The 23526-nt window shown below is 37.8% G+C and overlaps 1 protein-coding gene across 2 annotated transcripts in view; it reads left to right on the forward strand.

Moving 5' to 3' along the window:
• Positions 1-23526, forward strand: part of Grid2 (glutamate receptor, ionotropic, delta 2) — a 1448316-nt gene that overhangs the window by 778884 nt on the left and 645906 nt on the right. For both annotated transcript variants that reach the window (NM_001370966.1, NM_008167.3), the window contains exon 5: positions 21210-21263. In NM_001370966.1, the coding sequence (NP_001357895.1) occupies positions 21210-21263 (54 nt within the window). The remainder of the gene's footprint in view (positions 1-21209; positions 21264-23526) is intronic.

Genomic DNA, 23526 nt, shown 5'->3' on the forward strand with positions numbered 1-23526 from the left:
ATAATTTGAGGAGTATTGATATTGGCTTTTTCCTTGTAAGTCTGGCAGAATTCTGCAATACAACAGTCTGGTCTGGCCCTGGGGTGTTTGTTTGTTTGTTTGTTTGTTTTTGTTTGTGTTTTGTTTCCTTGAAGACATTTAATGACATCTATTTCTTTAGGGGTTATGGAGCTGTTTAAATCGTTTTCTCTGCCTTGATTTTACTTTGGTCAGTGATACAGGTTTAGAATATCATCTATTTCATTAAGAATTTCCAATTTTTGTGGAGTATAGCCTTTTAAGGTAAGGCCTAAAGATTCTTTTAGTTTCCTCAGTGTCCGATGTTATCTTTTTGTTCACTACTGATTTTGTTTCATACTGTCTCTCTGTGTCTTGGTTAGTTTGCTTATGGGTTTGTCTATCTTGGTGACTTTCTCAAAGAACTATCTCTTGGTTTATTTGATTCTTTGTATTGTTATCTTTCTATTCTTTGTATTGTTTCTAACTGATTGATTTTGGCCCTGATTTTTATTATTTCCTGTCTTCTACTTCTCTTTGGTATGCTTGCTTCCTTTTTTCCCCTATAGCTTTCAGATGTACTTTTAAACTACTGGTATTAGAGCTTTCTAATTTCTTTATGAAGGCACTTAGTTCTAGGAACTTTCCTCTCATCTATTATCTCTACTGCTTTTATTGTGTCCCATAAGTTTGGGTATGCTGTGCCATCATTTTCAGTGAATTCTGGAAAGTAATTTATTTCTTCCCTTATACAGAGATCACACACACACACACACACACACACACACACACACACACACACACACAAAAGAGCCTTTTTGCTGGTATGAAATTACTTATTTCTTGTGTTTGTTTGAATGTAGGTATCCTCCTTTAGTTGGAGTTTTCCTTCTAGTAATTTCAATAGAACTGACTTTGTGCTAGATAGCATTTGAATTTGGATTTGTTGTGAAATATCTTATTTCCTCCATTGAAGGTGACTGAGAGTTTCACTGAGAATAATAGTGTAGCTAGGCATTTGTGGTTTTTATAGAGTTTTCAAGCCCTGTTTGATTGTATTTTTCTGTATTTCTTTAAGGGATTTATTTCATTTTCTCTTTAAAGGCTTCTATCATCTTTATAAGATTGGACTTTAGGTCATTTTCTTATATTTTGGTTGTATTATGATACCCATGGCTTGCTGTACTGGGGTACCTGTGCTCTCCAAGTGTCATACTGAGCTGGTTTTTGTGGATGGTGTTCTTTCAAGGGTCTTCAGACATCTAGATAGTTTGGGTCACTAACTGTTCTTATTGTACTAGGTATTGGGAGGGCAGTTAACCTCTATGATCCTGGTGTGGCAAGCCTCTGATGGGTATTCTTGGCTGTAGGTCTGTATGGTTCAGGATCCACAGGTCTGATGAAGGTAGGCAGAGAGTTAGTGAGACAATGGAGGTCTCGTGTGCTAGGAGGCTGCTAATGACAATGTGCCTTGGTCCAAAGGACTCATCTAGCAGGGAATATGGGTGGGAGAAGGGAAGCTGGTCTGTATGGTTCAGGAGTAGCAGGTATGATGAAGACTGAGGAGAGGTGGTAAGGGAATGGAGATATCAGGCTGCTCAGAGAATCTTGGTTTGGCCCAGAGGACTCAGAGATCATGGAATATGAGTTGGGGAGGGGAATCTTACCTGTATGATTCAGGATTGTCTGGTCTGATGAAGATGGAGGTTGAGGTAGTGGGAGAATGGAGGTCCCCCTGAGGCAGCAGGCATAGCTTGGCTTTGCCCAGAGTGCTCAGTGAGCAGAGAATATGGGTTGGGGAAGGGAAGCATACCTTTATGGTTCAGAATCCATAGGTCTGATGAAGGTAGGGGAAGAGGTGGCAGGAGAATCAATTTATATATTCTTAGACTCATGTTTTCAGAGTTCTTTCCCACAGTCTTATGGACTGTTCTGAAGGTCACAACACTTCCATTTTGCTGAGGAACACCAGACACATTCTTACTTCATGTAATTGTGCTGTTTCTGATTATCATAGAGTCATTAACCTTGGCAGGGAGAACTTTCCCCAAAGGAGGAAGAACATAAAGTAAAATATATAGGTGTTATACATACAAGCCTTATGCCTACAGTAGCAGTAAGCACTAGCGAAGTCCTATGCCCCAATGGCTCTGCTCCAGGGGCAGGATCCCTGTCCCACCATCCCTTCCATAGTCATGTCCAGACTGGCACCACATTAACTATTACTTGACACAAAATGCTGCTTATCTGCTCCTTCCCATTTGAATCTGACCTCACAGCTTCCCACAACAATCTTATTTAAAAATAGCAAACTTGTTTTTTTTTTCTTGCTGGCGCATACTTCTCAAGTGTATGTAGGGCTACTATAGGTACAGTTTCCTTAATTAAAAATGTTAAGGTCTAGAACATAACTGAATCCATGTTACACTTTAAAAATGATAATTTACAAAATATGGTATAAATGTAACTTTTATTTTCCTGATCCAATTATCGTCTCTGAGGCTTTCTACTTCAGTACACTAACATAAGCCTAGAGCTAGAAGCTTCTCAGGACAATTTTGTCTATGCCTAGAATGTTTTCAGCCTCTCAGACTTACTGCTGAATAAGTTCACCTCTTTAGTTCATTCAGAGCTGCTTCTTATTCTCTGGTTCCTTCTGTTTTCACTTGTGTCTAATTTGTTCTCTCTCTCTCTCTGCAACCTGTCTCTGTAGAAGTGTCCTGGTCAAACTGCCTTCTCTCCTTTCTTTCTCTGCTCTGCTCACTCTTAAATAGCCTCCTTTTTTTCCTCTCTGTTCTTGTGAGAGTTGTGTAGAGCCTATTCTGTCAAATCTTTCTCTGATTTGTCATTTTTGCCTCACCCTAAATTAGACATCATTTTCAAGTATGGTTTTTCTTTCTATAAACTAACTATACCTTCATTGTTTTCTATTAAACGTATATACTACAACATGTCTCTATTTCATCTGGAGTCATTACAGGTGTGTGCTAAGAGATGAGCCACACTACCACTAGAAGCAGTTTTTTGTTTTGTTTTGTTTTTTTATTAAACTACACAAATCAGAGTTCACAGTATGATCAAAGATCCTTCAACACTACAGTTTATAATTATCATAAATTACACACAGAATAACATAAATATTTAATTTTTCATCACTAAGAATTTTTTACAAACCTTATGTGAAAAAAGTATTAAAGGGCTAGGTATATACATACATTGTAGAAGACATACCTAGAATACTCAAGGATAGAAGGATAGAGGAGTAAGGGGAGAAAGAAGTGAGGAGTGTGGAGGAAAAGGGAGAGAGGGAAGACTAAGGAGGACAGCTTACAAATAACAGCAACAGAATTAGTTAGCTGCCCTAGCACATCTGTATGTGGCTAACTCTGTTCTGTTGCTAATGAACTTTTGGTTAAGACCAGTCAGTGCTAGTACACGATTTCTTTCCATCAGACAATGTCTCCTGTCTAACAGTCTGAGTCTCTGAGTTTCATTCATTCAAAGTTCATGTAAAGTATATTTTATTTAATAAAAAATGTCAGGAAAGCTTTCTCTCTTTACCTTTTTCTGGAACATTGCAACCACAAATCTTCTTTATTATACCCAGAATGATATTATTCCTGGTGACCAGTCTGTGTCTTCCCTTGGCCGCTCATATGTCTCTAACATCTATATTCTGCCCCATAGACTTCATGCTTAAGAATTAATGGCGAGTGAATTAAGTTTAGTTTGTTGTTAGGAGTCGAGTCTAATGAAAGTAACCATGGTTTTGAAGAGAAGAATGGTAATCTGTCTAGAAAAGAGATGAAAAAGAAACATAACTTTTACTTCTTAACTCTTTAATAAAGTGAGGCAAATAACCACAAAACAATTCATTTAAAACAATTTCATAAATCACCTAAAGAAGCTGAAAAGTAAAGCCTTACTACCAGCCGAGTTTCTTTTGGGAAAAATTACATGCTTCTCTAGTAAATACATTATACTCTAAAATATTTGATCAAGACACTGAATGATAAGTACTGCCACAGATTTTTCAGAGCACGTATTATAAAGATGCAAATCACCCTGTCTGTTTTATTTGTATCACTTTGTAATTGAAGATCTGCTCATCTCACAGAGGAATTAGAGCACGGGCCTTATATGAGTGAGGCTCTGGGTTCGGTCCTCCACACCAAAAGAGGGGAAGTTAACTTTCTGCTTATGTTAAACCTCTTTTGAGTTGACCACCATGGAAAAATGCATTGCCACTGATTTACATGTGTTTGTAAAAGCAAGCATATGAGAAACTCATGTACAGCCTAGCCTGCTTCCTTAGCCAATGAAGACTCAGTCTGTAGAAGGTAGAAAACATTTTTTTTTTTTTTTTTTTGGCTTTTTGAGACAGGGTTCCTCTGTATAGCCTTGGCTGTCCTGGAACTTACTTTGTAGACTAGGCTGGCCTCAAACTCAGAAATCTGCCTGCCTCTGATTCCCGAGTGCTGGGATTAAAGGCGTGCACCACCACACCCGCAGGTAGCAAACATTTTAATACTCTCCAATGTTTATAACAAACAAGATCAAACAGATCACACAGTAATATAAGATCCCCTCAACAACTGTGATTCCCAGACCAAAGAATGGGGTGTACTTCAATATGCCCTTGTTCTCACAAAGGTAATTACTGTCTTAAGACACATGAAGACAATATTCTAGCATTTCTGACATAAAGTCATCCTGAGAGGAAGGCATTTAAGCCTGTCAATCCATCTCTTCAGGATGCTTTCAAACTGTTTTATGGAGGAGCACTGGTGGTATACAACACTGTAGCTGTCAGCTCATGTTTTAGAGTCTGAAGGAAGTACAGCATCATTCTCAATCAGGCCTATGGCTTTCTCATACTTTTATTTTCTGACCTAGGCAAAATGCAAATTTTATTGACTATCAAATTTTGCTCTGAAATAACACAAATATTTGAGTAAGCTATGAAATATATGAGAGATTGGAAATGTCTGTGCTTTGTAAAATATCGCAGCAAAGTACTGACATGTTTCCAGGTGACTTTATGGCATATGAATCTGACATTATCACTCAGCACTGTAGCTCAGCCCTAGTAAGGGGAACACACTTAAATCCGAATGTATATTTCTTGATAAGATAATTTCTCAAGATGAAAGCTGACAAAAAGACAAAGTGCACGTGGCAATCATCTGGATATTTCTGTCTTTTCACTTTATCTCATAGCAATTAGTTGGAATGAGCTGTTATATATCATATATTAAACAGCTTAGCAAAAATGAGTTTTACTGTTTAACTTGAAATGGCATCTAATAAGTAATGATGTATTTCCAAGTGTAATTGATAACTTGTAACCAAGGCAGATGTCATCTCTTGTGATGAAAGAAGCATCCCAAAACTTGACAATAAAATATAATTGTTAATGTTGACAAGTAGGAAACTTCAATTCTAGTAGATAGTAACACATCATCCCACATGGAAAATAGGTGTAATGAAAAGGCTATGAATTTCAGTGCAGTTATTGAAGTGTTAATAACAATGTGTCCTTCAAGAAGTTGTCTTCAAATAAATTCTTTTAAGATATAGGCTTAATTATAAAATATTCTTTCCAATCAAGGATTTGGGGTCTTCCATCCTTGGGAGGGCGTTTGTCCTCAGCTACTTCTAATGTTCACTCTTGTGCATGTTGGCAGACATCACTATATTTTCATGATTCCTGATCAGCACCCAGTGGTATTGTCTTAGGACAGGAATCACATCAGTGTTTTTCATCACAAGCTCTCCAGAAACACTGATTCTGATAAATTTCAGGGATTCTAAAAGGTATATATATATATATTATATTTTGTTTTATTATGTATGTTTCTCAATTACATTTCCAATGCTATCCCAAAAGTCCCCCATACCCACCCCCCCGCCCAACTCCCCTACCCACCCATTCCCACTTTTTGGCCCTGTCGTTCCCCTGTACTGGGGCATATAAAGTTTGCCTGTCCAATGGGCCACTCTTTCCAGTGATGGCCGAATAGGCCATCTTTTGATACATATGCAGCTAGAGTCAAGAGCTCCGGGGTACTGGTTAGTTCATAATGTTGTTGCACCTACAGGGTTGCAGATCTCTTTAGCTCCTTGGATACTTTCTCTAGCTCCTCCATTGTGGGCCCTGTGATCCAATAGCTGACTGTGAGCATCCACTTATGTGTTTGCTAGGCCCCGGCCTAGTCTCACAAGAGACAGCTATATCAGGGTCCTTTCAGCAAATACTTGCTAGTGTATGCAATGGTGTCATTGTTTGAAGCCTAATTATGGGATGGATCCCTGGATATGGCAGTCTCTAGATGGTCCATCCTTTTGTCTCAGCTCCAAACTTTGTCTCTGTAACTCCTTCCATGGGTGATTGTTTCCAATTCTAAGAAGGGGCACAGTGTCCACACTTTAGTCTTCATTCTTCTTCAGTTTTCATGTGTTGTCTCTTATATCTTGGTGTATTAGTCAGGGTTCTCTAGAGTCACAGAACTTATGGACAGTTTCTAGATAGTAAAGGAATTTATTGATGACTTACAGTCGGCAGCCCAATTCCCAACAATTGTTCAGTCGCAGCTGTGAATGGAAGTCCAAGGATCTAGCAGCTACTCAGTCTCACGCAGCAAGTAGGCGAAGGAGCAAGAGCTAGAGCTAGACTCCCTTCTTCCAATGTCCTTATATTGTCTCCAGCAGAAGGTGTAGCCCAGATTAAAGGTGTGTTCCACCACACCTTTAATCCCAGATGAAAGGCGTAGCCCAGATTAAAGGTGTGTTCCTTAAACTCAGAGATTCAATCTTCTGGAATCCATAGCCACTATGGCTCAAGATCTTCAAACCAAGATCCAGATAAGGATCTCCAAGCCTCCAGATAAGGGTCACTGGTGAGCCTTCCAATTCTGGATTGTAGTTCATTCCAAATATTGTCAAGTTGACAACCAGGAATAGCCACTACACTTGGGTATACTAAGTTTCTGGGCTAATATCCACATATCAGTGAGTACATATCATTTGAGTTCTTTTGTGATTGTGTTACCTTACTCAGGATGATGCCCTCCAGGTCCAACCATTTGCCTAGAAATTTCATAAATTCATTCTTTTTAATAGCTGAGTAGTACTCCATTGTGTAAATGTACCACATTTTTGTATCCATTCCTCTGTTGAGGGGCATCTGGGTTCTTTCCAGCTTCTGGCTATTATAAATAAGGCTGCTATGAACATAGTGGAGCATGTGTCCTCCTTACACGTTGGGACATCTTCTGGATATATGCCCAGGAGAGGTATTGCGGGATCCTCCAGTAGTACTATGTCCAATTTTCTGAGGAACCGCCAGACTGTAGAAGCATATCCATGCCAGGTTATTGCTGTCTGTCTCTGACTAAGCTCTTTATAAAGGGATGGGTACATGCATCATTCAGAGACCTCACCTTGTCATCCCTCAGGTCCTTCTTAAAAGAGTTCATTCACAGCCCTCATGATAGACTTTTTCACTTAGCAGTGGGCCCAACAGAATAATTTACAAAGTTCCTTTGGCGGTTCTCATATATGTTAAAATGAGACATTATAGTAAAAGGAATTCTCAATACACTGCACATAGTTTTACTGGAATTTTCCTAGTGTGCTAATGGTTTACAATAGAAAGTGCTATTTTAGAATAGGTTTTAAATCACTTTAATGTCTCAAGAATTTTGTTCTCAAGATTCTCATTTCATGTTAGGAACCACTTTCTTTCTGTGGAATGAATTGTGTGTTTTGTGAGGGAAGGCTGACTCAGTTTAAATTACTGGAACAGACCCTGAGACAAGTATTTTCATAGAGATAGCTCATTAAGGAGACACTTCCAGAAAGTACAGGGAGGAACAATAAAGAAAATAGAACACGATTGTCTTACCAGGAATGGGATCTGAATGTAGGCAAATAGGGCTCCACCTAAGGAAGATGCTTGCAAAAAAAAAAAAAAAAAAAAAAAACCACACACACAAACAAAACAAAACAAAAAGAAAACCGCTTCAGAATTGGCACCCAGAAAGGACTTGTGGTCCAATGAATAGAAGCCAATACTGTAGTCATCTTTTGACAAAAGAAAACGTTTGAAAGCAAGTCAACACTGAAGAGGAAAAAGCTGTAACATATTCGATCAGCTGAGGAGTGGGGTGGGTGAATTTGTAGGGAGAGAAGGGAGATGCTGATTGTTGAATGGATATTGAGAAAGGGATGCTAGGCTTCTTTTTCATACCTGTATGTGTTCCTGTCACCTCTATATAGTTTACATGATTCTTTTCAGTTGTGGAGAGGGGGCACTATCATGTCTCTCCTGGTAATATAAAGCTATGACATCAAAAGCCACAAATCAGAAGAGTTGTTTTGCTTCTGCATGTCTTCTAGTCTTTGAAGCTAAATTTTCCCTTGAGTGGTTTCTGGGGTTTCCTGAATGAAAATTTAAGTACATTTCCATTGGAGGAATGAATGTTCAGTTATACTCAGACTTTGAAGATTTTAGAGTCACCCTACGTAAAGATGGAGATGAAGGCATTCATCTGTTTCCCCATTGTTTGTGCTCTGAGCTCAGCAAACCCAGTGCTGCTCTGTTTCTAGCATGTGTTTGAGTTTACTTCAGCAGTTAGTGTATGCTACTACCCCATCACATTGTAGCTCTTCTGCTCTGAATGAGGAGAGATTTGTTAATTTCTGATTTGGGATGGGTAGAAATCTAAAGACTGCCATAATCTGTACCTGGTGAGCTTTGCTCAGTTTTGTTGTTTTATAATGAGCCTGTTGAGACCCTATTAAGAAGAGAGGATAATTTAACTGGTTGATGTTGAAATGTTAGAATGTCACTGCCTGGGAGAATAGGAGAGGAATAAAACGGAAATTCTTGAAGAAGAAATTGTAGTAATAATTAAGGGTCTAGTAGATGTTAGAAGTCATTTATTTGCCATAACACCAAAAACAAACAAACAAACAAAACAAAAACAATGCATTGTGCATACATTCTATTTTCTTAATAAAAAAGAGTGTGGAGTGAACTTTAAGACACATTAGTGGTACGTAAGGCAACACTGACTATTATACAGAAAGAATGCATTTATAAACATGTATAGACAGAAGATATTATTATGAAAAATGTCTAAGAACAAGCAGAGATAAAGTTATCAGTAGCATAGGATCACGTTTCAGTTGACTTTGTGTGTGCGTGAGTGTTTAGTGCGGTCATTACATAGGTTGCTGAGTCAAGTTCTGCAATTCTTTTCTGCATGTAGTAGCATTTTATTTGAGCAGAGAGCAGTTAGTGGTTCGGTTCCAAGTGGCACTTTGTTACTAAACGCATTTCTAATACCATAAGGTGATTTGCCAGTGGTAAGAAAAGGTAACGTATATCCATTATCCTGAAATAGCATAGAGGAGAATGCCAGTCACTTAGAACTCTGGATATTGTCCATTGCTGCCAAGGCCAACTCTATAACAATTGTTTTTATTGTCAACTGTGAGACCATTTTAATGTAGAAAGAATGGCTCCAGAGGTTTAAAAATGAGGGAAAGTAGGAGTTTTGATTACTTAATTACAGGTTTTAATAGTTAAGCTTCAATTAAGCCTAAACTTTTGAGTATTACAGGCAACATAAGTAGTTTAGGTGATGGAGGTAGAAGTTCACATTTTCTATTTACTTTCTGTCTCTTTGGACAGTTAGAAACCAATGAGAATTACATTGACATATTTTGATCCCAAAATCACTAATACTCTTGAAACTTCTAGAAAGCACACTTTCAATATAATATATAGTGAGCTAAAAGACAGCACAAATGATGAGTGACATATGGTTTATAATGTGTAATAGTATTGTGAAACAATCAACTTCATCAATGATGAGTTATGAATGTTGCAAGATAGAGCCAGGCTACACACAAACACTTTCATTACTATATGAAAATCACTAAACCCATTAACTGCTCAAATGCAGACAGTTGGTGTTTAATTTGCATTTTGGTTTTCGGCATAATTGATGGGAATCATTGTCAGAGTTCTTCTCTACCAGCGTTATACACTTCCTCGTATGGTGGTGATGTAAAGCTCTGCTGTGATGAAATTAAAGTAGTAAATAGCTACCTTTCAATATGGATCAGGTAGAGAAATACATATAAGTAAGCATAGCTTACAAAAGCCTGCATATGTAGTTAAACAAAACAGATATGTGCATTAAGCTTTTAGTCTGCTGATCATTGCAGCAGAATGTCCAATACTAAAACGGAGGTGAGGGCTGAGAATCACCGAGAACAGATTTTCTTACACCAGGTCAGCACAAATGGGCATGTGCTGCAGCAGTGCACTCACTGTTTGAACTGCTGAGAATATTTAATGCTTTATCGCTTATCTCTCTGAGATGGACAATTATCCATAAGGTTCATGGAATGCTATAAATGAGAACAGTGGTGTGCCCACAGATTGTTCTGCAACCTTCAGTTTAACTACAGCTCTCGTTTTGAAAACCTGCATAATAGTTTCTGCAACTACGAGAAACAGAGCTAGGAGAACATTTCCATATAAAAGTTGAGAAAATTGCTGCCTTCTACTTATGACCAGTCTTATGACTTCAGAGAGTCACTCAAAGTTTTGTTCTCCCAGTTTCTTTTACTTTTCTTCTTTTAATTTTTTTCTAATTTTATGAGTGCTTTCTTGCATGTGTGTATTTATACAATGTGAGTGTAGAGCCCAGAGCAACCATAAGAGGACTTCAGATACCTAAGAACTGGAGGTAAAGATAGTTCTGAGCTGCTGTGTTGGTCCTTGGAACCATGTGTGGATAACTGGCTAGAGTAGCAAATGCTCTTAACCACTGAGCCATCTCCAGCCCTTTATAAACATACGTATACATTTATTTTTGTATACATTTATATATAATTTATTTATAAAATGTATAATATATTAATTATATATGTGTGTATGTGTATATGTTGTACATTTGTGACTTAATTAATTGAGATGATGGGAATTTAGCAAGATATTTATATATACATAAATAATTTTAATCTTCATACTCATATAATTTTCTTAGGGAAACAAAGTTTGCAGACACACACACACACAGAGTGTGTACATGTCATATAATACTCAGAGCATCCATATATATGATTATCTAGTGCTTGATACACACTAAGTACTCAATAAATATTAAATTACATTATTTGACTACTGATGCACTACAAAAATTATTTTCTAAAGTATACTTAGTAATTTCTGTGTTGACCTTAGCACCATGCTTATGGGAATTCTGCTATTGTGGACACAATTACTGATTAGTGACGACAACAGAACAGTCATGAAGAAGGCATTTTTATTAGGGAGCTTACCAAAGGGAGTGGAATAGCACACAAAATGCAACCTGTTCTCTCAACCGCTTGCATAAGCACAATTGCCTTGAGGATGATGGGGTCAGAGATCAGGCAAACACAGATAGAAAAAAATTTGCATTGCATAATAGACATAGGGAAGAAAGATAGTTACCATCTGAAAAAAAAAATGGTTGTTCATGTAGAATAGAGCAGAAACCCAGAGTGACCCAAGGGTGTGAAAGCTCACTGAGTGAAGGACCATATGTGGCTCTGGCTGTTATTTGACACTGAGAACATCCCTTATATTCTCCCCCCCTTTCTAGTCTTCCATTTCCCCCTTTCCTCCTGTATTCCTTTTTTCTTTGCTTCAACCTAGGGAAGGAATAAAAACACTTTATAAATCTTACCAATTAAGTGTCAATATGCCCCCCAACTGTCATTTTAAATCTTGATCAAACTCCCACTAAAGGCTTGCTCATTTATGTTGTCAGTCACACTTAGGAACTAATGTATTCTACCAATGATCATTTGACTATTAAAAATAAATAAACACTTTAATGGTGTTTCTTAGTTGTTCATTAGAATGTGGTGAAAGGAAAAAGGAAGTGCCATTCTTCATCAGAATCTTAGAAACAGTTTTGGGATGTGGGAAGTCTCTGTTTGTAAAGTGCTTCATGTACAAACAACAGGCCCTGACTTTGGGTGGTCTGCACCTGTATAAAATGCCAGATGTGGAGCTGGAGCTTACTTGACTAGGCGGCTTGGCTGAATCAGATAGGCTCACATGCAGCTAGAAACCCTGCTTCAAGCATAATAGGAAAGCTGGGCATGGAGGTACATGTCTTTAATCCCAGCACTTGGTACATAGAGATAGGAGGAGCACTGTCAGATCAAGGCCAGCCTATTCTACATAGAGTTTGTTCCAGGACAGCCAGAACTATTTAGAGAAACCCTGCTACCTGACATACACACAAAAGAGAAGGATCTAGAGAGATGTTAGAAAGTTGTCTCAGCAATTAACAGCACTGGCTACTTTTTCCAAGGATCTGAGCTTAATTCTCTAGTGGGTAACAACTGTCTGTAACTCTAGGTCCAGGCTATCTAATAACTTTTTCTGACTTGTGCGGGTACCAGAAATGTACCTGATAAACACATATCCATGGAACAAAACATTCTTAAACATTCTTATACAAAAAATTATAGCCAGGCAGAGGTGGCACATGCTTTTAATCCCAGCACTTGGGAAGCAGAAGGAGGCAGATTTCTGACATGGAGGCCAGCCTGGTCTACAGAGTGAGTTATAGGACAGAGGACTATACAGAGAAACCCTGTCTCAAAAAAAAAACAATATACATACATACAAATATACATACATACATGCATACATACAGCATTTGAATAAGAATTCAAAAGCAATTATGATCTTCCCACACACATACACACACACACAAACACACACACAATCACACAATCTTGGCACAATAGGCTTCTGATTGACACAGCAAAGATACAAGAATCCTACAATGTCAACAGAAACCCCAGAAGGAATAAAAATAGAGGCAAATACAATGGCAGCCATCTGTATCCCAACACTTGCAATCTGAGAGAAAGGTCAAAGCCAACCTCAGCTATGTCGTGAATTTAATGTCAAGAAGACAAACCCGAAATGTATTTAAAAGAGAAGTAGAAACAATAAGGCAGTAATCCATTGACTTAAGAATAATCAGCAGACCTTTATATTCTTATCAAAGTATTGACATTTTGAGTTTACTTTTAATCACTATTCAGTCTTTGTTGAACCATACAGCACACAAGAAGATGGTCTATGCCATGTGATGAAGGCAGAGTGGATTTACTTGGATCGGACACACATCTTTACACATTGAGAAACAGTTGGTATCACAGCGTTGGCCAGTTCACTACTGTGGCATGATTCCATCTCCCAAGGGGTGTGGGAAGACCCAAGTGCACAGAAGAAACAATAAATCTAGCAAATCCATTTATGAAATAACTTTGGCAGCTATGATACGAGAATTTGGATGGAAATATTCGTGATCTTCCAGCTGGAAGATCAGAGCACAGCGTCCAAAGCAAAAGGCAGAAAGTGGGGTGGCAGAGAATAGCTCCCTGGAGATAACAGAAGAGAGCTGGGCTCCACATTGAGCACAGGGAACCAATGACAAGACAATGGGCTGTGGAACAGCCCCCTGCTACCCAGTAGAAACATGAGGATTGCAGCTGTCATCTGCTCGATCAACTTGAGACTTATATCCCATGTGCCTGAGCACTAGGCTGCCTCCTTATACCTTGCTTCTATGCTAGGGAGAAGGCCACGAAAAAAACAAACAAACAAACAAAAAAACACTTAAAGAAATGGGATTCATAAGTACCCAGTGTGAATGTATTTGCTGAGTCTTAGGAAGAGCAGAGCAGTGTGGTCTCTGATCTGAGATGCACTGAGTTGTGGTCCTGTTGGAGACATGGGGACCATTAGAGCAGCTGGAATGAGCTCCAAACAAAGATAAAAGTCGCTTATATCTGCTTTATACTTTTTGCCCTCTTTATATATACTTTATTGAAGGGAATACAGTGCAGTGATTTGGTTTGGCGTGGAGACAGACCTTTAAAAATCACACAGATGGGTGTGTGTGCGTTTCTGCACCCACCCAACATCTCTGGATTCACGAATGAAAATACACACACACACACACACACACACACACACACACACACAACACACACACACACACACACACACACACACACACACACACACACACACACACACAAACACACTATGTTTAATAAGCCTTAACTTGCTCAGTGGCTGAGAACTTCCAAACCTCAGCACAGCTAGCACACACTCCTTCCGTATTCCTGATTTAACATTTTCTAAATCTATATTTTATTTTGCTGCCCTGTTTCCTTCTGGGCCGCCCTCCTATGGGGCCGATTTCACTTTGTACCTACATTTAGGCCGTCTCACACTCATGATCCTTCTAGTGATTAAAAGTAAACTCAAAACGTCAATACTTTGATAAGAATATAAAGGTCTGCTGATTATTGTTAAGGATATAACTCCTCTCATGGCAAAAACCTCTTCCCCTGTCTTTTTTTTTTTTCTTGGCCAGGGAATTTTAAAAGTCCTGCCTCTTTCTCCCTGCCCAGTCATTGGCCATTGGCAACTTTATTTCCCAATCAGTACCAATTGGATGAAGGCATCTATAAACCTACTTGCAGGACATTGCAAATAGGATGTTTGGGTAAAACAATTAGCATGTGAATAGAAGCAGTTTAGTTTTTGTCTTTTTCTCAAACAAAAAAGCAACAACAACAACAAAAGGAAGGAAGAAAAGTTGTGTCACCATCTGGTCTAAACCATTATGTCTGATTTTGGACTTCCATGAACATAGCAGTTCACCAGTTGTTCTTGCTTTGTCAAAACAGGTCAGCTTGGCTGCACAGTCTCTAGGGCTACTGTGAAACTCTTTGTTCAGATTGCAAAGTAGTTCAATGAATTTTAGACATTGTGGAAATGTATGGATACATTGACATTGTTTCTAGTTTGCAGTTCTTGAAATGTTTTAATCACTGAAACATTTTAGTCAATAAGATCTACAGTAGGGAAAAAAAAGTTTCTTTGTGAAATTCATTTGGAATTATGTCATTCCAAACATCTTGTACTGGAGACCATTAACACATCCATTAAGACTCAGTAGCTGATGTTCACTGTAATCTTAGCATGGTCCACCATCTCTTATCCTCCTGATGATAGGATAATGTGGGAACAATTTTATCCATATCGACAAATAGAATCTGAAGCTTAGCAGCTTGGTAGCTTGTGTAAGGATACATGAAGAAAACACAATGAATGCATTGATTCTGATTTTAAAGTTACTGTTTATGAATATGGAGCTTCAGTCTATGAACTAAACTTGTATTACACCTTAGTGGCTTTTGTGCTCATTATACTTCTGAGTTGATGTTCAGCACTTTGAGGAGCAATGCAGAAATACCATGTGTTTAGCTTTATTTAATGCACCCATTTTCAATGTTTCTGGTTGAAAAGCATTGAAGAACTGTCACATAGAAGTAAACTGTAAGCAGTATTGAACAAGTTATGTTATTACCAATGAGCAGGAACGGAGTTGCTCTTCCACATTTCTTCTGGTATAAGTCTTGGGACCTTTTACATAGGCCTTCCCCTTACTGGCATAGGCAGGAATAAAGAAGCAGACACCTGCTGTCCTGGCTGCTGCTGTGTATCACAAACCTTTGTATAAATATTCAGTGTATCCTGCAAAGGAAGCATGTGTAATTTAGTTGAGCCACACGCTTGAGTGAAATAACAGAATGTTTCTGTTATTGTTTAGTCAATTAAATTGTCCTCTCTACTTGTAGGATCTGTTCTGCATTTAATCCCAGTGAGATATGCACTCTGGCGGTGTGGTTGATTTCTTTGCTTCAGATGGTCTTACTTAGCACAGCTAAAGATTTGAGAACGAACATTGGAAGACACGATGATAAATTGTTGGGCCTTTCTAAAGACTCAGAAGTCCTAAGGTCCTGCCAGTGACAGATGATCTGTCCTTACTCATGGCTCGTCTCCCTGACAGGGCTTTGATTCCTCTGTCACCTTCTTTTTAGCGGAATTCACTTAAAGTAAGCTCAGCCTTGTGGAAGGTCTCCTTTGTTATAATTACATTGCTAAACGTAGAAGTGAACAGGTCTCCACAGCACCATGCTGTATGTGGGACATGCTCTTTACACACTCCTAAATACCCATGTCTAATGCTGAAAAAGACTTATGTGGTGAGGATATTCAAAACAGATTACCAAGAAAAACCCCTCTTCCCTCTTCCCTCATCCCGTTACTCTGCTGAGCTGAGTTGCTGTTCCTGCTGGATAGCTTTGCTCAGATTTGCCTTTTTCCCATATAGCTTGCTGTTTGCTTTGGGTGGCCCAGGAGGAATATAGTCTTTTAGGCACCTTTTCTGAGTCATCGTGGTAATAAATGCTATTATTGAATAAGGACTCCCTATTTTATTATGACCTCAGATTTTTGATGTTTTGTTTAAAAAAAAACCCACATCTTGAAGTTACTTATAATCCACACAATGAGCCCTGAGAATTCCAACAGTAGTGTGCTGGGATATGAGAGAAGTCCTATTATTATATATTTTTAAAAGGTGTCTGTTGGAAGAGGAATTTCAATCCAGTTCCAGTAAAATGTGCACTGTGCAATTTAAGTAAGAAAAATGAGAAAAACTTACAGTTTTTGAGTTGTTGTGTCAAAACAAAAACAAAAAACAAAATAAAATAAAAAAAAGAACGAAAATTTGACAAAATCTACTTAAGGGAGAAGGGCTTTATTTTGATACAGTGTTTAAGAAGCAACACAGTCCACTTTGACAGAGAAGCCAGAAATGAAAAGTGTATGTGTGTGTGGTGTGTGTGTGCATGTGTGTGTGTGTGTGTGTGTGTGTGTGTGTGTGTGTGTGTTTGTGTGTGTGTGTGTGTTGCTGAAGCCTTGTGTTTGCAGAAGCCAGAGGGACATCAGATCCCCTTGGACTGGGATTAAAGGCAGTTGTGAGCTGCAATGTGAGCGCTCATTGGCAGCACATACTCTTAATTTCTCTACTTTCTCTCTAGACTCCAATTATGTATTTAGATCAGTATAGCTTTATATTTATCGTTAAAGCACCCCCAGCCCATGGGATGATGCTGTGTGTATTCATGGCAGGTCTTTCCAGCTAAGTTTAGCGTTTTGGGTAACAACTTCATAGATATACCTGAAATGTGTTTCCATGGTAATTCTAAATCCAGTCAAGTTGACAATGAGAATATATCATTGGAGAAAAAATTCTTTCTTAAATGAACTGTATCATGACTCTAGAAATAAATACAAAGAACTTAGAAGTTCTAGGATGCCCCCAAATGATTAAAATAGTAATGTCTTAAATCCAGAATTTGGTCCTTTAACTCAGCAATGCCACTAGTTTGAGGCAGCATTGCTGAAACTTAAGCAGTATTACTTGGAAATGGAATAATATTACTAAAATATTGAAATTATCAGGTAAACCAATATGGATATCCAGCGGTCACTTGTCATTGCTTCGTGACAGTTAGCTCCAAAGTTCCTTGTTTTTAAATGTGTCTTCCTTAAGAGTGAGCAGTCTCATCTGGGGCTGCTAATCTGTGAGTAGGATAGCACTGTTATCCTGTTTCTCCTTTAATTCCCTGGGGACGGGGGTGTCGGCCTCTGTGATAGGCCTCCTGTACCTTCTACTGTAATTCGGGTCTTCATCATTCAAGTCCCGAGGGCACAGACTGTTGAGCTCCACTCTTTTTTATGCCACTTTCCTATCTAAATTTCTGTGTTTCTAATCAGTTTTAAATAGTGCCTTCTTTCAATAGCATTCAGTTAAAAAAAATCCAAGAATCCATGTGATCTTATTATTAATTCATGAACAAATTAACCTTGACCTAAAGGAATTCTATTCCTCTTTTAGTGGACATTTCTCCAGGTAACCTTTTGTATGTATTATAGGGTTTTTTTTTAAATGCTTCTTTGAAATATGAGGCTTCTTTATGGTACTTCATGGATTTGTATGTACAAATATATTCTTTATTCTATGATTAAAGGGACAGGGCATCTCTGTCTTTTCATTACTAAATATCATTCTAATAGCAATTGATTTCTTTCTACAAAGAACATTGCTCTTGTAGAAGGAAATCTCAAATATTTAATATCCACTAAAATGTCCAGCATATTACCTGTAATTTTCAGATCAAGTCTTTATCAAGTCACAGAAGTTCCAGTTATGTTTGTAATTATTGTTAATTACAATTTAAGGATGAATAAAGGTACAGAGCAGGTATTAGTATCAATGTTTTACTTTAGACTAGAGATGCTGAGTTTCTATAAAAAGTAGACCCAAAATGTAATGTCTCATATTATCTCGGTGTGACAGCAGGAAATGTGGAGAAAAGTTATTTTCTGTGCTGGAGACAGTGTGACTTTCAAAGTATTCCTAGGCATGACACAGTGTCCACATGCTACAACGTACAGGGAGCAAGCACAAGCAAGTGGTGAGAATCACACAGGCATTAGTATGCAGGCACAGGCACTCAGGTTTGGAAGTGTCCTGCACCAATTCTGCTCACATTATCTGGGTTAGAATCAGAGATATGGCTTTGAAGAAAAGATATGGAACTAATGATTTTAAACCAGAATCACAGGGAAGCAGTAGAGGACCTGCCAACTTAAATGCTGGAAAGGGAGGTTAAAGTACACTGTCTTCTACAGCACATAAGGCATATGGATGGAGTAATCAAATATAGTCAAGCAGAGGGTCACATAGTTGCCCGCCTATGGCAAAGAGGTCTCGACTAATGTGAGAAGGGACTGATTATTTATCTGCGGTGAATTCTAATACGTTTTTCCTTGTTTCAAATTTATACTGCTAAAATTATTTTGTATTGTAATACTCCTTCTCTACTGTTTGTGAGGAATTTGGACTGTATCATGGTCTGGAATGAGATTCTTGAATTATGGTCTGGGGGAGACAGTTGCATCATGGTCTGAGAGAGATGAAATGCTTAGTCTGGGATAAGACACTGGCATCATGGGCTGGGATGCTATGATTGAGTTTCTTCTTTGTGGAAGCTCCGTATTGTTTTGTGTTTTGTTTATTTCAAACCATGGTGTAAAATATTATTTTCACTTTCCTCACAGACTATTTATGCTATCATTTAATAGTCCCTTAGACCTGAAATAAAATAACTTTTTAACAATATCTTTATGCAGTGAAGAGTTCTCCCCCTTGGATAGTCTTAGCCTGTCAACATGGCAGAGATTATCATTAAAAAGGGCAATTTTACGTAAATATTTTTTTCTATTTTGCCACTGATGTTATTGAGAAGTGCTTTCAGCCTGTGATACCTGTGGCTTGGCCTTAACACCTTTCTAACCCATATTTTAGTTTAAACTTTCCCATATATATATATATATATATACATATATATATATATATATGTATATATGTATATATACACATTTTGCCATTTTATACTGTGATAAATTTTTCTAACACCCAAATGTTGAGTTCATCTCTTTCTAAATTCTGATGGAATTTCAACTTCTTTTCTAATACTTTTCATTGTTACTAAATCATAGATAGCCCACTATAAATATTAATGAAGAAATTTAAAATTAAAAAAAACATTGCTATTACTGTTATAAAGTTAAAAAAATTTTTCTGTAATTAAGACTGGACCTTGTTACATATGATAACCTCCATAAAATTTTTTACCTAGGAGCTGGAGAGATGGCTCAGCAGTTAAGAGCACTGACTACTCTTCTGGAGGTCCTGAGTTCAATTTCCAGCAAGCACATGGTGGCTCACAACCATCTGTAGTGGGATCTGATGCCCTCTTCTAGGGAGTCTGAAGAGAGCAACAATGTACTCACATACATAAAATAAATCTTTAAATTTTTTAAATTTCACCTGTAAGTGATTATGTGTATACCCTAAAAAGAATAATGATGAACCTGAAAGTAAGAAAGAAACCTTCATTTTCTTCAATATTCATAAGTTGTATTATTCAGCAAGTTCATAGGATTCAGATGGTATATTGAATTAGAATATATTAAAGCAGTATGATATATCCATATTAAAAATAAGTGAAAATAATTATATATTTGAATTAAAAAATATCTAACCATATAACAAGTGTGAATACAATTGTATTTCTTCATCTTCTTCTTTAATACACCTTTGAAGCAATGTTTCTCCACAGGACAAAGAACAACTCCCAAGACTAGTTTACATTTTGCAACATTCTTGGTAGTTCATGGAAAACATCTACACTTGAGACAAAGTCTAGTCTATAAATACTACCACTAAACTTACAGTAATAATTTATTACACAGCAACCTCACTCGTTATATGCTATTCCAATGAACTGCAAGAACATGACTTCGAAAAGGTGCAATAAGAATGTGCACAGTGGAAACCCTGATAACAAAAGCAGCACCTATATATATAGACACACACACAATCACATACACACATAAAGAGACATAAACAAACATGCACACACACACACACACACACACAGAGACAGAGAGATACATACACATATGTGCTCAGATAAGCCTATTTTTGACATATGGTAAATATTCAAAGTTGGTCAGTCAAGACCAGGCATGATGGTCCACATCCTTAATTTCGTAACTTGAGGAACAAAGGCAAAAAATCTGTGTGCATTCAAGGCCAGGTCTATATCATATGCTCAAAAACAATTGTAGTTAACATATAGCTTATTAAGTTGTATGTTTTATATATAACATACTGTGAATGAAATATAAATTGCTTTCTTATTTTACAGTTTAACTTTAGAACTGAATCTACTTCAAATGCATGCAACAAAGCCATTTTTCACAATAGAGTTCTGTCAAAACAGTAATATACACACTGAGATGATAAAAATATTTAAGTTGTGACTGAATGAGATTCTGGTACTACTTAGATATTTATTACATATATAATAGCACTGAAATGTATTGGAACTAGGAATATGAGATTTGAAATCTGTTAAGTCTAAAAACTTGATTGTTTAAACGTTTTTCCTTTTTAAATTTACATGTTTCTATCCTTGATGAATTCTGTTTTCAAGCTTGTTTAGCGTGTCTCCAGTGCCTGCCAGCAAACCCTGCTGTATCTACGCTGCTTTGGTGATAGTGTTCCATCTGTAGCTGATCCAAGACTTTCTTAGCAGTGTTTTGTCCACTAATGGAGTGAAACCTTTTAGAGTGATTCGATCATCGTGAATCATGCTGATGACTTGCTTGCTTTCTGTTCTAGGTGGTGGAGACGAATCTGGTTGCTTTTGACTGTCACTGGATCATCATTAATGAGGTAAAGCCCACACCACCTCTCCTATCAACAGCCACTTTTTCACACATGGATCCTCCAAAGGGAGGAGCAGAGGGAGCAGAACAGGAAGCAAGGGCTCAGTGTACTGCATGAATGCTCTCTAATAAGAACTGAAACAAGTCTTTATCTGAATTAAGTACGTGGAAAAAGCCTTCCCACTGAGTCTCCATCTTTTAGCTTTCCCAGTTGCACACACTGCCTACTTAAGAGACATCATCTATATGAAAAGTTCAGTTCTTCTTTGAAACCAATGTGAATCTCCTAGGGGAGGGTCTTCATTCCATTTGTATTTTAATGCATTTTTTTTAAATAAAAGTTTTCACATCTGTCTCTCAACTTGAGGATTTAATGGTTCAGTGTATGAACATGAATCAACAAAGAACAAGGTTTTTCCTTTTTATTTTTCACCCACAAAGAAATACAACTGTTTTAAAAATCCAAAGATTGTCAAATTCCTTTAGATACTTTGCCTAACATTTTGCAAAGGTAATACAAAGTATTCAGAGTATGTTGCAATCTAAGAATATTATTTCCTTGGTACTTGCCATTCAAGATTAGCAAAGACAGCAACAGACTAGAAGTGAACAAATGGGTGACAACACATTGCAGCATGATATGACCTCAGAAGGAGATGTTTTCCAACTCTGTCTAGAAGATATAAATAGATTGAGAATTACTTATGTACCAATACTGCTCTTGGAATTATAGGGTGAACAACCAGAGGCATTTGTAAGAGTCCAGAGCAGAGAAAGAATATGTGCTGAACATAGGCAGAAGACAAGATCTGGCCAGAAAAGACAAGAGAGGAAGAGAGGAGAAGGAGAGGAAAAGAGTAAAGGGGGAACAGAAAGAGAGACAGAGAGAGAAAGAGACAGAGAGAGACAGAGACAGAGAAAAACACAAAGACAGACTGACTTTTGATGCTGTGGGAGCCTGGAGGCCAGCATCCACTTCAGTATGCTAATGGACACTAGCCATTTGTCCCTTCTTCTAGTGATGAGGGAAATGGCTCCATTTGGTAGAGGAACACTGGATTGGCAAGTTCCTTAGGGACACACACTTACCTAACCACCAGAAATCCTCCTATGGTCCAGGACTACCTTTTGGACCTAACATTTACAACTTTCCTGTATAGTACATATATCTTCTGTCCTGGGGTTTACTAAAAGAATCAATAAAGTTCTATCCTAACAAAGCCTGAGTAATGACTCAAAAGTAGCTGCTACAGTATCCATCTTTTCCTGTTACCCTTTCTATCCTTCTCCTGTCATGTGATTGACTATGAAAGTGGCAAGGGTGTGTGTATGTCTGAGGATCTGTAGAAGATAAATGCTGTTCCACTCCAAATGGAAAAGTAAAATACAAGTGTTTCTCCTATATAGGCTTCCATCTTTTTAGCTCAGAGTAAAGACACTGAAGCCATCTCCCCATCCTTTGTAAGTGCCAGCCCTTAGGCTATATGGTTTGTCACTATATTCCTTACGTATTTTCCATGAGATTCCTACAGGAAGTATAGGTGCACTAATCTCTTACAATGACCTTCTGATCATGCCTACTCATTTCCATCAAAGTGATTATGCATCAGACTAGAAAGAACACAACACTGAAAATAATTTAGTGAACTTTCAGAATCGTTCAGAGAGGCACTTTGGTTTTTCTAAAAGAAAACTAAAGTTTGATGATATTAGATAATCTACAAAGTATTTAAAATGTTAGCAAGGGTAAATAATGGGATTCTAACAGCAGTCTTACCAATGAAAAGCTTCAGTTGCTTTTGGCTTTGTTTTGAATTATATTTTTGAAATCTCCATTGTCTTTAGTTAAACAATTTTGTAGATTTATTTTTGTTTGTAAATGATGAATCCCTGTTTTCAGCTCACACATGACTTCTCTTAAAATACCACATAGGTTTCCTGCTTCAGATCAGACAGGGAGCCTCTACACTTGTGTCCACAAAGCAAAGCAGGCTAGAAAGAAAAAGGGGGCTTCTTGCCTCCTTAGCGGGTGATCAAACAAATGAATACGATCTTTTAAATGAAAGGTCATGTGCTATCTTTTGGTGAAACTGCAGAAGGAACCCTTGCGTTATTTCTTTTGCCATCTTCCATGTGGCTCCTACAGTGATGCTTGAATCTTGAATGCAAACATGAGTAAAGCAACAAAAGCAGGATGGAAGGGTGCTTCCCCACCATTCAAGGTCAACTGGAACTTCAGGGCAAAGGTCTCCTTCATAGTCTTCATATTA

This window comes from Mus musculus, chromosome 6 (assembly GCF_000001635.26).
Source record: "Mus musculus strain C57BL/6J chromosome 6, GRCm38.p6 C57BL/6J".
Classification (NCBI taxonomy): domain Eukaryota; kingdom Metazoa; phylum Chordata; class Mammalia; order Rodentia; family Muridae; genus Mus; species Mus musculus.